Source organism: Octopus sinensis, linkage group LG4 (genome assembly GCF_006345805.1).
Source record: "Octopus sinensis linkage group LG4, ASM634580v1, whole genome shotgun sequence".
In the NCBI taxonomy this organism is placed as follows: Eukaryota; Metazoa; Mollusca; class Cephalopoda; order Octopoda; family Octopodidae; genus Octopus; species Octopus sinensis.
The window spans coordinates 15326595-15343105 of record NC_043000.1 but is presented as its reverse complement, the minus strand read 5'-3'; the positions used below and the strand labels follow the sequence as shown (position 1 = coordinate 15343105).

At 37.9% G+C, this 16511-nt stretch overlaps 1 protein-coding gene across 1 annotated transcript in view; it reads left to right on the top strand.

Moving 5' to 3' along the window:
• LOC115210755 (calcineurin subunit B type 1) overlaps nucleotides 1-16292 on the top strand; it is a 63245-nt gene extending 46953 nt beyond the window's left edge. The window contains exons 3-6 of the mRNA XM_029779470.2: nucleotides 2982-3158; nucleotides 10767-10826; nucleotides 12784-12968; nucleotides 16129-16292. Coding sequence (XP_029635330.1) covers nucleotides 2982-3158; nucleotides 10767-10826; nucleotides 12784-12968; nucleotides 16129-16176 — 470 coding nt within the window. The 3' untranslated portion in view covers nucleotides 16177-16292. The remainder of the gene's footprint in view (nucleotides 1-2981; nucleotides 3159-10766; nucleotides 10827-12783; nucleotides 12969-16128) is intronic.
• The last annotated feature ends 219 nt before the right edge of the window (nucleotides 16293-16511 follow it).

Here is a 16511-nt window from a genome sequence, read left to right as displayed (position 1 = left end):
CTCATTGAAGTCTCTTTCAACAAAATTTTTAATTTGTTTTAAAAGAAGGTACCAACACAGTTTTAGGTTCTAAATTTCAAGACATCAGGCTCACAACAAACTTGTAACTAACAATCATTGTTAAGATAGTTAAACTTGCAATGAAGTTCAAACTAAGACAACATGCCAGCATCTTTGAGAAACAACCTTTGTAGTCATCCTTTCAGTGTTTGATTTGCTACTTCATGCCCTAATTTTACTAATATACGAGTACATCTTTTCCCTGACTTAGATGACTCATGCACGTAATAAATATATATATATATATATTTATATATATATACACACACACACACTCTCTCTCTACACAATGTAATGTGTACAGTATATATTTTCTCCCCTTTATAAATATAACTGTATTCCCTTATGTTTATGTCAATTATATATATATATAGCTACTACACACATTTTTTTTCTCTCCTTGTTTTTTCTGTGTACCTTTCTGTAGAAGAGCGTCAGCTCGAAACGTAAAAGACTTTTTCTATTCCTGAGCGCTATACTAATACATTTGTTTGCGCACCACCTGCCTTCGTCTTTTGTTTATTTTCGTAAACTTTCCCTTTATATATACATATATATATATATATATTGTCAACATCATTTAATGTGTTTTCCATGCTGGCATGGGTTGAACAGTTTGACAGGAGCTGGTAAGCTGGAAGGCTGCAATAGGCTCCAGTCATCTGTTTTGGCATGGTTTCAGCAGCTGGATGCCCTTCCTTATACCAACAACTTTACAGAATGTATTGGGTGCTATTTAACATGGCACAGGTGTGGGTACTTTTCTGTATGGTGCTGGCACAGGTGCCTTCTTACATGATGTTGGCACGAATGCTTCCATATGTGGTGCCGGCACAGATCTCTTTCACATGACACTACATGGGTGCTTTCCCATGTGGCAGCTGCACTGTTGCTTGATTTTACTTAGCTGGATGTGTTTCTCAAGCACAGCAAATCTCCAAGATTCTAGGTCCCTTCTCATCTTCTCATTGAGTTTCAACACCTGAAGATTCTTTGCCACCACATCATCCCACGTCTTCTGGGTCTATCCTTTTCACCAAGTTCCCTCCACAATTAGAGCTCAGCCTTTTTTTATGCAGCTGTCCACATTCCTATGCATCGCATGACCATACTAATGCAGTCTTTTGTTGTAGACTACATCTGATGCTTCTTGTACCCTGATTTTCTCTTAAATCATTTACTCTCTGTCATACATGCACACTGACATTACCTGTCCACACACATGCACACACATCCTGTGTGTGTAGTTAGGTGTATATGTTGCTCTGAGTGCTACTGGCAACATGTAATCTATTATGTATTAGTTGTTATATGGCTGGGTCAATAGCAACTAAACTGCCACACCCACCAAACTAAATTGGTAAGGAAGGTTGCTTGGAAAGGATGGCAGCGTGACATGTCTAAAGACTTTGGAGCTTGAAGCATTCCTCTCACCTGTTAGGTCCTGTCAAATCATCCAACCCATGCTGGCATTGAATGTGGACCTAAATAATGATGATATATATATATCTGTACATGCATGTGTGCACATATACACACGCATGCATACACACACACACACGCATGTACACACACACGCATGTACACACGCACAGACATACATACATGCACATACATACACATACGCATGTGCACATGCATGCATACATATACATGCACACACACACTCGTGTACATGCACACAAGCATATGCATGCACGTACACACACACACATTCACACACAGGCACACATATGCATATGTAGTGATGCTGCTGTGTAAGGTTCAGCACGCATGCGCAGAATGGGACTACTTCCGGGTGGCCACCGGAAGTCTTCCCCATGCGCATGTGCGGGAAACTGACCCTAAAACACAGTCCATCCACTCACTCTCTCTGGCCCTTTCAGCCTTCGTGAACAGACGTGCATTTGGTAGTCTCTGAGAACTCTACACCGGCTTAGCAACGGACCACATCGAATCACTTCAATCAACCAACAAGAAGCAGTACAAAGATTCGGCTGTCGTTTCCCCTCAGAAATACGTACACCATCACGAGTAATAAACAACATTTGCTGTCTTTCCCAGATAACCTGACTTCATCTGTTATATCTAACTAAATTGAATTGTAACAGGATCTGGAATCGGTATCACTGAAGGGGTGTCCGATCCGATCCCGTCACATTGAATTTGTGACGAGATCGGATCGGACACCCCTTCAGTGATACCGATTCCAGATCCTGTTACATATACATTAGAAGAATACTGATGTAAAGCTTGAGGATCACTGAGTTCCTGGTGGTCCTAACCAATGTTGTTATTCTTTCTGACAAGTAAATGTAACTCTGTGCACACTTCACTCCCCATAATAGATTTCATGCACTGGAAACATTCAAGAACCACTCAAATCTGCTTGGTGTCATTGCAACAGTCAGGGTATCGTGTGACAAAAAAAATATCATTGGATTTGTTTTCTCCCTCTTGAGGGCACATGGCAGATGTTGTGTAAGTAGGAGCAGTCACAGTTCTCAGGCCATTTATACAGCTATGTCCTCTATTGCTGCTGTTGTCTGTGTCTGTGGTCACACTCAGCTCCAAGTTGATTTCCATTGTGTGTGTGTGCATGTATTTGTGTAAGTATAGACACAGCTCTAGTTCTGGTAAGCTCTTGAATGCCATGTATCATTTCAGCCTCATTTAGTTACAACTAGACGTTATAGTAGACTAAAGGAACACGTCTAAAAGTGCAGAAGGAAAACTATTTAGAAGGTTTATTCATTGTATCTGAATAGTTTTGCTTTAATGAAGACTTAACACTAGAAGTACCAAGCAGTCATTTATGACTGCTTTTTATTTTTTAATTTCTACTACTGTATTGAATGTGCAATCATGAGCACTTATTACTTCAATTAATGCTTATTTTGTTAATTTTATCTATTTTCCAGTTGATGCTGATGAAATCAAAAGATTGGGGAAAAGATTTCGGAAGTTGGATTTGGATAACTCTGGTTCATTGAGTATCGATGAATTTATGTCTCTTCCAGAGTTACAACAGAATCCTTTAGTTCAAAGAGTAATAGATATATTTGACACAGATGGGAATGGAGAAGTAGATTTCAAAGGTAAGTGTTGCAAAGTTGTTGTTTTTTTTTTCAATTTTCATTTTGAATGTCTTCGAAATCACAACAGGTAAGTGTAAGACTGGTTGTGCTGAGGAAACTCCTGTATGTTGATTTAGTTCTTAGAACAAAATTTGTAGATTTGGAGAAGAAATTCCAGCTATGAAAACAAAACTTGTAGTTGAAGGGCTTTAAATTAAATTTATCAAAGATTATAGCCATCAATGGAGAAGGTACTTGACTAGCCTGGGATCTTATGAAAGGTCAAAATTAAGTGTATTTTTAAAATAACTGAAATACTTCTTTTGTGAGGGAATGTCAAAAGGTAGCTATATAATGTAATGATTATATATGTGTACATGCCATATAATTGTAAACCTCATATGTTATGAAAATGTATACATCATAGGCGTAGGCATGGTTGTGTGGTAAGAAGCTTGCTCCCCAAACACATCATTCTGGGTTCAGTCCTACTGCATGGCACTATAGGCAAGTGTCTTCTACTATATCCTCAGGCTGACCAAAGCCTTGTGAGTGGATATGGTAGTCAGAAACTGAAAGAAACTTGTCATATATAATGTGTTATATATATAAGGCAGCAAGCTGGGTGAAATACGTAGCTGCATTTCGTCTGCCATTACATTCTGAGTTCAAATTCCACCAAGGTCGACTTTGCCCTTCATCCTTTCGGGGTCGATAAATTAAGTACCAGTTACGCACTAGGAACGATATAATCGACTTAATCCCTTTGTATGTCCTTGTTTGTCCCCTCTTTGTTTAGCCCCTTGTGGGTAGTAAAGAAATATATATGTGTGTGTGTGTGTGTGTGTTTTTCCCCCACAACTGGTACTGGTATATTTATGTCTCTGTAACTTAGAGGTTTGGCAAAAGAGAACAATAGAATAAGTACCAGGCTTAAAAAAAAATGTACTGAGGTCGATTCATTTGACTAAAAATTCTTCAAGGCAGTGTCCGGCATGGATCACTAAAACAAGTAAAAGATAAAAAGATCACTTGGGTATATCTCCTGAATGTTATGAATATTACTCGAAATGTCTACTGAATCTGTAGTTCATACGACAGCTACAGTAGGTGTAAAGGATAAAGCACATAGAATGGGTCAAGGTTTAATCGGTGATATAGCAAGTGGTATGTTTAGTAGGTTGAAAGGGAAGCTGTTGTGTTGGATTATGTGCACTGTTCATGACGGGATTAATTTGTATTTTGTTAAATATCAATTGTTTAAAGCTGCAGTAGTTTCTGATCCTGAATGGGGACTTACTCTTTTACATGTTTCAGTCATTTGACTGTGGCCATGCTGGAGCACTGCCTTTAGTTGAGCAAATTGACTTATTTTTTGGAAGCCTGAAGCGTAGTACTTATTCTATTGGTCTCTTTTACCAAACCACTAAGTTACGGGGACGTAAACACACCAGCATCTGTTGTCAAGCGATGTTGGGGGGACAGACACACACACACACACACACACACACACGATGAGCTTCTTTCAGTTTCCGTTTATCAAATCCACTCACAAGGCTTTGGTCGGCCCGAGGCTATAGTGGAAGACACTTGCCCAAGGTGACACGCAGTGGGACTAAACCCGGAACCATGTGGTTGATAAGCAAGCTACTTATCACACAGCCACTCCTTTTATGATGCAGTTTTGTTTATATGGAAAATATGAATTAACCTGTCTATTTTGTTGTTGTGAGTGTGGTAATTTTTAGGTGAATATGGATTGTGAGTAGAGGAAGGGTAATGTATTAGAGTTGATTTCTTAAGATATATTACAGTTTAACCTCATTCAACATAACTAAAAGAAAGTTATTAGGTGTCCTCTGTGTCCTGGAGATGATGTGCAAACTTTGGTGTTTCAGTTTTGTGGGGTTTATTTGTACATAGGAAATGTGATGAAATTTATAAAGAAAAATCATTAGCCTAGTAGTTTTTGATCATCATCATCATCGTTTAACATCCGCTTTCCATGCTAGCATAGGTTGGACATTTTGATTGAGTACTGGCGAACCAGATGGCTGCGCCAGGCTCCAATCTGATCTGGCAAAGTTTCTACAGCTGGATGCCCTTCCTAACGCCAACCACTCTGAGAGTGTAGTGGGTGCTTTTACGTGCCACTGGCATGAGGGCCAGTCTAGCGGTACTGGCAACGGCCATGCTCGAAATAGTGTTTTTTTACGTGCCACCTGCACAGGAGCCAGTCCAGCAGCTCTGCAACGACCTCGCTCGAAAATTTTATTCACGTGCCAGTAAGGCGATACTGGTATCGATCATGCTCAAATGGTGCCTTTTCACATGCTACTGGCACGGAAGCCAGACAGCTGCTCTGGCAGTGATTCTGCTTGGATGGAGCTTTTAGCGCTCTACTGGCACGGGCTCCAGTCATTGAATTTGGTTCAATTTCGATAGTAACTGTAAATAGGGAGGGAATAAGGTTGATGATTAAAACCATAGGTCAGCTCAACTTGGTAGAGCTCTTTTTATCTCGGCTCTATCAATATGTGCTGCAATGAAATGACTCCTCAACAGATCTTTCTTGACTTAAAAGCATTCCATCAAATTTGTCAAGCAAAAGAAAAACAAAAAGATATATGACATACAGTTCTATATTTAAGAGATGAGGAATTATGTACATTATTTACATTTAACAGATATTTGCCCTCATTTTGTTTGCTGTTAACACATTTCGGCTAATATACCCTCCAGCCTTCTTCAGGTATCAGGCATATGGCATAGTGGTTAAAAGCGCAGGCTACTAACCCCAAGATTCCGAGTTCGATTCCAAGCGGTGACTTGAACAACAATAATAATAATATTGAAAAATACCTTAGGAATGAGAACCCAGGTTCGAAATTTCCCCCAAGACACCTGGAGAAGGCTGGAGGGGTATATCAGCCGAAATGTTGTGTTAACAACAAACAAAATAAGAACAAATATCCATTGAATGTAAATAATGTACAGGGTGTCCACAAAGTCTGGGTACATGGGGATTAGCACATACTTTAAGAAATTATTTCTTATATTTAATTCTTTATGTTATGATTTTATTTACTCCATGTACCCAAACTTTGTGGACACCCTGTATATATGACATAGATTAATTACATATCATTGGATCAGGTTTTCATTAACTTATTCAGAGACTCAAGGTGATATTGCCTTCTCACTTGATGTTAGATATGATTGACCTTAACAATAACAGCAGCACCAATGTTTGTGAGTTATGGCATACAAACATACTATTGATGATGCTGACACTGTCATTATAATGTTTTATTTGCATTTTATGCTACCATGAATATGTCCTTATGAACATTGGTCATCTCTTTAGACCAGTCAAAATTAATTCCCAGTTTTCCTTACCACAATCCCAAACATTCATTTATGTTTCATTTGAGACTTTTTACTTTATAGATTCTTGACTGGCTTCCATGCCGGTGGTACGTAAAAAGCACCACCCAATCGTAGCCGTTGCCAGCCTACTCTGGCACCTAAAAAGCACCATCCGTATTTGGCCGATGCCAGCGCCGCCTTTACTGGCTTCTGTGTCGGTAGCACGTAAAAAGCACCAACCGATCGTGGCAATTGCCGGCCTCCCCTGGCACATAAAAAGCACCCACTACACTCACGGAGTGGTTGGCGTTAGGAAGGGCATCCAGCTGTAGAAACACTACCAGATCAGACTGGAGCCTGGTGCAGCCTCCTGGCTTCCCAGACCCCAGTTGAACCATCCAACCCTGCTAGCATGGAAAACAGACATTAAACGGTGATGATGATGATGATGCTCTTTGCTGGTTCAGTTCAATCACTCCTTTAAATTTACAAGCATTCAACAGATTATATTTATCTCATCCCTTACATTTGGCAGGTTTTCTGCACCCACTATCTGTGTGTATCTACCATATAACAATTGTTATGAATACCTGCTGTGTTTGCTGTGCTTGAAAAGACACATCAAGCCAAGTAAAAGTGTGGTTGCCCTTGCATACAGACTCGTTTCTTGCAACCCTCTCCAGCTGAACTTCTCTATTCTTGTGGACTCGTAAGTGCTGGTGCCATGTAAAAAGTACCTGTGTCAGTGCTGTGTAAAAGCACCCAGTACACTCTGTAAATTGGTTGGCATTAGGAAGGGCATCCAACCTTAGGAACCATGCTGAAACAGACAGGGAATCTAGACAGCCCTTCAGCTGGTCAGCTTTTGTCAAACTGTCCAACCTGTGCCAGCATGGAAAACAGGCATTAAATGATGATGATGATGATGGTGACCCTGGGGCTAATACTCTTCTAGCATTGTATCACAACAGTTAAAGAGAATCATCATTTGATGTCCACTTTCCAAGCTAGCTGGAGTTGGATATTTTGACAGGATCTGGTGAGCCACAGGCCTGTATTCAGCTCAACTGTCAACTTAGGCATAGTTTCTATGACTTAATGCCCTTCCTAATGCCAACCACTCTTTACAGTGTGTACTGAGTACTTTTCTTTTGCCGCTGGTGCTGGTGAGGTCTATTTTTGCCAATAAAAGTAGTCCTCCAGACTTCTACACATTTAGTGTACATCTGCAATAAACAAATCAGTTAAAATTTAACATGTCTTGAGAGCAGTTGTTAATATGTGTCTCAGAAATTAAATTTGTACTAAATTATGAGAAAAGAACAGCTTTTGCTTATTCTGAAACTCAAAATTTGAAAAATATTTCACATGTCTAGACTGATATGACTGTTTTGGATGAACAGTTGTATTAATCTAAACTATAACAGAATTTAAAAATTTGAAAAATTTCATGTTGATGAGAACCCTAAAGCTGATTTCTGTTATCTAGTTTCAAGCTGGAGTTTTAAAACTTGTCAGGAATTATGTCACAGATTACAACAATATTAATGTCTTTGTGCATTTTTATATCTAAACCTGAATGATATAAAGCTACACACTTAATTAAAAGAAAAAAGAAGTTATTGGTCATTATAGATCTATACTCTATCTTATCTGTATGTTTTTTAATTGTTTTTAACTATCACTCATTGTATTTATCAGCACCAAGTGAACTGTTGTTGAAGTATGTTTTTATTTACTTGAATCGCAAGTACTAACTGCTGTTATCAGTTAAGGTTGCCAGAAATGTCAATGCTTCAGAGCAGGAACACTTATAAGAAAATTGTTTGCATCTGCTTTATTGACATGCCTTTTTTTTTTTTTTTTTTTTTTTTTTTAACTCTGATTTAGAATTCAAGGGAATGTTTTTGTGAAGTTGGTGTACATTAATTAGGTTTCAAAGGGAGATAATATGCAGGGGAAATATTAAATCAGTTTGACAAAACTTTAGCTACAAATAGCAAAGAAATGATACAATTGTTGTCAATCTTCTAGTTAAACCAAGGAAATGAGGCATTTTGTTTTTCACATTGCTGACATTATTTGTCAATCACAACTCCTGGCAGAAGTGTGACCATTTTCAGTGGGTTCCAAACCCTGGATGCACAGTGCCAGGACAGATACTGTGAGGCTTATCTTCTGTTCTAACAATTTTGCCTCACCATTGCCCTGATCTAGTCCTTTTTTATTAACCCTGAAAGGTATTGTTGACCTTGGCAGGAATTGAACTCAGAGTGCAAGAATACCAGAAAAAATGCTTCAACACATTCTATCCAAAGTTTGAACAACTCTGCCAGTTCACTGTCTATATAACTGATACAAAATATTTGACGATCATTCTAAACATATTTTCTAAGTGCAGTTAGGGTTGTGGGCCAAAAGGAGATGGAAATTTCAAGAGCTTTAATCAGAGTTATCTCTTTACATGTTTGACCTACTAGAAAACTGTATCAAAAATGGGAGATTTCTAAACATCACTAATAGTTTACCATTCTCTTATTCTTTCTCTTCATTCTCTGCCAACTTAATTCTTTTCTCTGCTTCTTCCCTTCATTCTTTTGCCTCCTCTCTTTTTTTCTCCTCATTTTATTTTTTTCCTATTTAAATCATATTTATCTGTAGGGGTTAGTCTTTCTCTGCTACTGAAGGGTTTAGGTCAGTTTTCTTATTTCTTTATTGCCCACAAGGAGCTAAACATAGAGGGGACAGACAAATGGATTAAGTCAATTACATTGACCCCAGTGTGTAACTGGTACTTAATTTATCGATCTTGAAAGGATGAAAGGCAAAGTCGAGCTTGGCAGAATTTGAACCCAGAACGTAACAGCAGACGGAATACTGTTAAGCATTTAACCCAGTGTGCTAACATTTCTGCCAGCTCGCCACTAGGTCAGTTTCCTATCACATAAAAATAATGCCCTTTCCACTTGCATTTTTTAGCTAATAACTAGGTTATTTTATGGTCCCTCTAATAGCCCAGTAAGTTCATCCCTTTATATATTAGGAGGAACTTCTTGAGATAACAGTTGTTTGCCACATGATGACAGTCGTCAACACCTATACTCTCTTTACTCTTTTACTTGTTTCAGTCATTTGACTGCGGCCATGCTGGAGCACTGCCTTTAGTCGAGCAAATCGACCCCAGGACTTATTCTTTGTAAGCCTAGTACTTATTCTATTGGTCTCTTTTGCCGAACCGCTAAGTTACGGGGACGTAAACACACCAGCATCGGTTGTCAAGCGATGTTGGGGGGACAAACACAGACACACAAACATATACACACACATACATATATATATATATATATATATATACGACGGGCTTCTTTCAGTTTCCGTCTACCAAATCCACTCACAAGGCTTTGGTCGGCCCGAGGCTATAGTAGAAGACACTTACCCAAGGTGTCACGCAGTAGGACTGAACCTGGAACCATGTGGTTCGTAAGCAAGCTACTTACCACACAGCCACTCCTACGCCTATGCCACATGATGACAGTCATCAACACCTATATAATTAAATATACGAAAACAGAAAACTTCATCCTAAATATGAGAGCAGTGCTTAAATGTGCACATGCTTGTGCTTCATAGTGTCAGTGTAAGTAGTTTTTGGTTCTGAAGAGAAGGATAGCCGTTTTGTGGTACAGTTTTATGTCACAGGCTTAAAGCATCATTACCTGAACTAAATAAAATTCTAGAAACTTGACATGTAATTTCTTGACTGCTTTAATTTTAGATTTGACAAATTATTAACTGCAACCAATGACTTGATATTATTTTCCAGAAGTTCATCAAAGACAGGTAGCTCTAATATTTGTGGCAAACTTGAGGGTTTCAGCTTTGCTGTTCATGACTTGGTGCAATGTTATACATATGTTTCTTTGTATTTTTTGTTCCATCCCAATCATGGCCATGTAGCGGCACCACTTGCGTAGCGAGTGTTTGATGGTGTTGAATGAGACTAGGTTGTCATGTTACCAATGATGTACCAGTCTAGTACTACAGTATTATCTCTGCATTCTTGTAACTTTACAAGAGATAGTTTAATCTGTTTGTTTGCTTTTTTTTTTTGTAATCAAATTTGCTCCTCCAACAAATAATAATTGCATTTTACCTGAACAAAATAAAATTCTAGAAACTTGACATGTAATTTCTTGACTGCTTTAATTTTAGATTTGACAAATTATTAACTGCAACCAATGACTTGATATTATTTTCCAGAATTCATTGAAGGCGTTTCTCAGTTTAGTGTTAAAGGAGATAAAGAGTCCAAATTGAGATGTAAGTATATAGTTTATTACATTTAATGTATCTGTATGTGTATGTGCTCACATGTCCATATGTTGGGGTACTAGCAATATCACAGACATGACTGAATGGCTAAGAAATTTGCTACACAATCATTAGATCACTGGGCCAATCCAACCTTAGGCAAAATGTCTGGCATCATAATCTCATGTTATCCTAGCCTTTGAGTGAAATTGAGTTGATGGAAACCAATTTGATGGGAATCCCATCAAAGAACTGTGCTTGTAATTTAAAAGGCCAGCCTACATTATACTGATTATTCTGAGGAGTGTGTTATGAGTACAGGAAATACTTATGGAATACTCAACCACCTGCACTAATGAGTAGGTAGTTTGGTTGGTCAAATAACTGGAATGACAATCAGTGAATCTGATGGAGGATCCAGTTACTTTTCACAAGTCAGGTAATGTAACAAAATTCAAATACCTCTTAATGGTTTTAAGGACCTGTAGTCAGCTCCAACTTTTAAGGTGTGAAGCAGATGATATACTTATTCTGTTGACTAGAGCACAGATTTATCAGAGGTAAAATTCTTGGATGATTTATTGCCTATTCTTGTTAGACTGGTGAACTAAAGAGAACTATCCAGAAATACAAGATGCCTGCGATAGTTTTGAACTCTCCAGCCTATGGAGAAGTACAGTTCTATATTTAAGAGATGAGGAATTATGTACATTATTTACATTCGACAGATATTTGTCCTCATCTTGTTTGTTGTTAACACAACATTTCGGCTGATATGCCCTGCAGCCTTCTTCAGGTGTCTTGGGGAAATTTCCAACCTGGGTTCTCATTCCCTAAGACACCTGAAGAAGGCTAGATGGTATATCAGCTGAAACGTTGTGTTAACAACAAACAAGAAGTAGTTTAATACTTTATGTACACAGCCATCTCAGGAAATAAAGCAATGATTACAAGAAACTGTAGTAGATCACCTTGTTCACTCAACTTCTATATCTTTCATGTTTCATCTTAGATTTATTATTGTTTATAGTTCTTAACACTAGGTTTGTAGATTTTAGTAATACGCTAAACAAAATATCATGCACTGTTTAGCATGACATCATACACTGTTTAGCATGACATCATACACTGTTTAGCATGACATCATACACTGTTTAGCATGACATCATACACTGTTTAGCATGACATCATACACTCTTTAGCATGACATCATACACTGTTTAGCATGACATCGTACACTGTTTAGCACAATATCATATACTGTTTAGTATATCATATACTTTTTAGCATGATATCATGCACTGTTTAGCATGATATCGTGCACTGTTTAGCACGATATCGTGCACTGTTTAGCACGGTATTGTGCACTGTTTAGCACAGTATTGTGCACTGTTCAGCATGATATTGTGCACTGTTTAGCACAATGTCATGCACTGTTTAGCATGATGTCGTGCACTGTATAGCACGATGTTGTGCACTGTTTAGCACAATATCATGCACTGTTTATACTTTGAGCTTCTATCCCACTGAAGTCGATTTTGTTTCATCCTTCTGAGTTTGTACAAGTGCTGGGATCAATTAAATGAACTGTTCCTTTTCTTAATATTTCTGGCCTTTAGCATTCAAATTACTTTATCAAATGTAATGCATAATTATTCACACTATTTTCAATTAATCGTACATTATCTCATAGCTTTTAGATTTCATTGTAGGGTAGGTGCAAAATGCTGGATCTGGCCAAGTTGAACATAAAAGGTAGAATATTTGGGTTGGATATGGCTGGTTTAAATGCTGAAGGGTTAAAAGTGATTATTGTTCATACATTTGTACAGAAGAGGATTCTGGCCCCTAAATTATCAAATTTTTTTTTATCAGTTTTCCAATTATTTCAGCTTTGTTAATTGACTTTATGGCTTTGTCTTATGTAAGAATTATTCATTATGAATAATTTTTTTTTTCTTTTCAGTTGCCTTTAAGATCTATGATATGGATAAAGATGGATTTATTTCCAATGGGGAACTTTTCCAAGTCCTCAAAATGATGGTTGGTAGTAATCTTAAAGATACACAACTTCAACAAATTGTGGATAAAACAATAATTCATGCAGATACTGATGGAGATGGTAAAATATCATTTGAGGAATTCTGTGCTGTGAGTACTTCAATTTTGATATTTTTTTATCTTGTTTCAGTTAGTGGACAGTCGAAGTTGTCCAACAGTGTGGAACAAACACATAAACACGCACGCACGCACACGCACAAACACATACACACACATACACACATACACACACACACACGCACGCACGCACGCACACGCACACACACACACACACACAGAGTGGGTTTCCTCACAGTTTCTGTCTACCAAATTCACTCACACTGCATTGGTTGACCTGAGGCTATAATAGAAGACGTTTGCCCAAGGTACTGCACAGTGGAACTGAACCTGAAGCCATGTGGTTGCAATGCAATCTTCTTAAGCACACAGCCATGTTTGAGCTGAATTCATTTTTTTTTTAATGCATCTTGGCAAATTTACCCTTGCAAAATCTGTAAGAAAGTGTAGACAGATAAAGGAGAGACAGGTACCCCTATTCATAAAGGAGAGACAGGTACTCTTTCCTCCTGCATCTTGTAGCTCACCTGCGACAGACCAGTGTCCTATCCAGGTGGGGAACCTATACGCCAAGGAAACCGGGAAACCGGCCCTATGAGCCATGCGTGGCTTGAGAAGGAACAAACATACAATAGTAATAGCCATAAATTATTACATCTCAACCATTCTATTAATATCATCAATAAGGGTATTCCCACTACCATACAATGACTGGTGATTTGCTGTGTTTGAGAAGACCTATCAAACTAAGTGAAATGATAGCTGAGGCCAGTGCCAGTGTCATGTAAAAGACACTTGTACTGGTGACACATAAAAGCACCTGTACTGGTGTAATGTAAAAGGCACACATTACACTCTGTGGAGTGGTTGGCGTTAGGAAGGGCACCCGGCTATAGAAACTAAACCAAAACAGACTGGAGCCTGGGGGAAGCTCTCCAGCTTACCAGGTTCATTCAAACCATCCAGCCAGTATGGAAAACAGATGCTAAATGGTGATGAATAGTATCATCATCATCATCATCATCGTTTAGCGTCCGCTTTCCATGCTAGCATGGGTTGGACGGGTCAACTGGGGTCTGTGAAGCTGGAAGGCTTCGTCAGGCCCAGTCAGATCTGGCAGTGTTTCTACGGCTGGATGCCCTTCCTAACGCCAACCACTCCGCGAGTGTAGTGGGTGTTTTTTACGTGCCACCTGCACAGGTGCCAGACAGAGCTGGCGAACGGCCACGAACGGATGGTGCTTTTACGTGTCACCGGCACGGGGCCAGGCGATGCTGGCAACGGACACGAACGGATGGTGCTTTTACGTGTCCGTTGCCAGTATATAATAGTAAATACTATTATATACTTTTTACTAGTTTCAATCATTGGCCTGAAGCCATACTGGTGGTACTGCCTTCAAGGTTTTTGGCTGATCCTATCAACTCCAGCACCTATTTCAGTTTGGTCCCTATTTTATCAATATCTAATTATCAAATTGCCATAATATTCTTTGACATAAAGGGACGCAACTAAATACTAGGTTAATTCAGTTGAATTTTATTTGATAAGTTCATCTGATTAACAATTGGCTTCTTTTTCTCTTTTTTTTTCCACAAACCATTTTAAATTGTGACGAATAAACTGTGTCAACCCAACCTCAAGTCCTTTATTTGATGGTAATTATCACTTAACGTCCACTTTTCCATGCTTGCATGGGTTAAACAGGATTTGTTGAGACAGATTTCCTATGGCTAAATGCTCTTCCTTTTACCAACCATTGCCTGTCACTCAGCAAGCTAATATTCCTCCATGGCCAGACATGATTTTCACAGAAGACTAAAAACAACCAACATCACTAGTATGACTGATACATATTCTACTGCCATTATGCAATACCAAGACAAGGGTACACACACACATATATATATATAACGAGTTTCTTTCAATTTCTCTTTACTGGGCTTTTGTAGAAGACACTTATCCAAGGTTCCATGCTGTAGGACTGAACCCAAAACCACATGGTTGGGAAGCAAGCATCTTAACCACATGGCCATGCCTATTATATGCAGTCTCTACTAATTTATTATTAACCCTTCTAATGTATGAAAGGTTAATAATTTTAATGATTTAATTAAGAATTCTTTTATCTACATTACTGCTCTTTGAACACTCCCTTAAAAGAATCCAATAGAATCATGTTTTTTTTTCTCATTTTCTAATTTATTTTTTTATTGCAACATCTGCTATGTGAAAGTGTTTATAGCATGAATTAACTCCCTTTACATGGAACTCTTTGCCCTAGAGGTAAGCGAGTTCTGGCACTTAGAGGAAAGCTTCTCTTTCCTTCACAAAAGCATCAGAGCTCACCTCTCTTCATAGAATATAGACTAATCTCATTTTAAGAATTTTAATTAAACTATTTTGATTTTTTTTTTTTTTTTTTTACCTGACAAAGACCATTTGTAGTTTTCTCAGATTTTAGTTTAATTTTCTCTGAATTTCCACTGAATCTTTTTATATCCAGCCATATGTATAACTGAAATTTTTGTCGTTAACTAAACTAGTTATTTTTTTTTCTTTGCTTTTACTTTGTAACTTAGTATGATATTCCTTTTTATAAGAATGAAAAAACGATCAAGACATAACATTTTACCTAAAATAGAAGTACTCTGTTATATTTTGCTAATTGTCCTCTATGAGACAGAAACTTGTACAGAGCAGTGGAGAAGATAGAAGCTTTGAGTTGTGGATCTTTCCTCAGATTGGACAGAATAAGTTAAAAAGACAGGGTTGATAAACGCTGCAGTACTAGAAAGGCTGTGAAAGTTCCACGACACCTATTGTCAAGAATCAAATTTACAAAGCTGTCGTATTTTAGACACGGAATGTGCCACAAGTCACTGCCTGTGATCATCCTGACATGGAGTTTACAAGAGAAGAGATCTAGAAGCTGCCAAAGATGTTTGTAGACTGGTGGCATCAAGAATGGTCTGGAAACAAGATCGTGCCTGATTGTGTGAATGCAGCTGATGGAACTGAAGAAGTCTTGGCAAGCTGACGCCTGTACACAGGCAACACACCCATCTGGTTGTAGATGATAGTCTTACTTGATCAATTGAGGCATTGTTGAATGTCAGTACTGTTTTTGTTTTAATTTGATTGCTGCTTGTTGATTTAGAATTTCTAAATATTTATTGTTTTCTCTCTTCAGGTGGTTGGTACGATGGACGTACATAAGAAGATGGTTGTGGATGTATAGTAAGAAAGTGCTGGATTATCAAAACTTTTAACTTGTACTTTCCATGACAACACTGTTTGCTTATTATATATATAATATATATATGTATATATATATAAATACATATATATATATATATATATATATAAAATACGATATATATTATATATGCATATATATATATATATATATATATATATATATATATATATATTCCTTATTCCTCCTCCATACTGTCAGATCTTCACATCCTTAAACTTATAAAAAGCATTTCATTTCTACCAGTTATATTACATTGTTTTCTCTTTATTTAGGTGTGTGTATGTATATAGATATAGATGGATAGATAGATATAT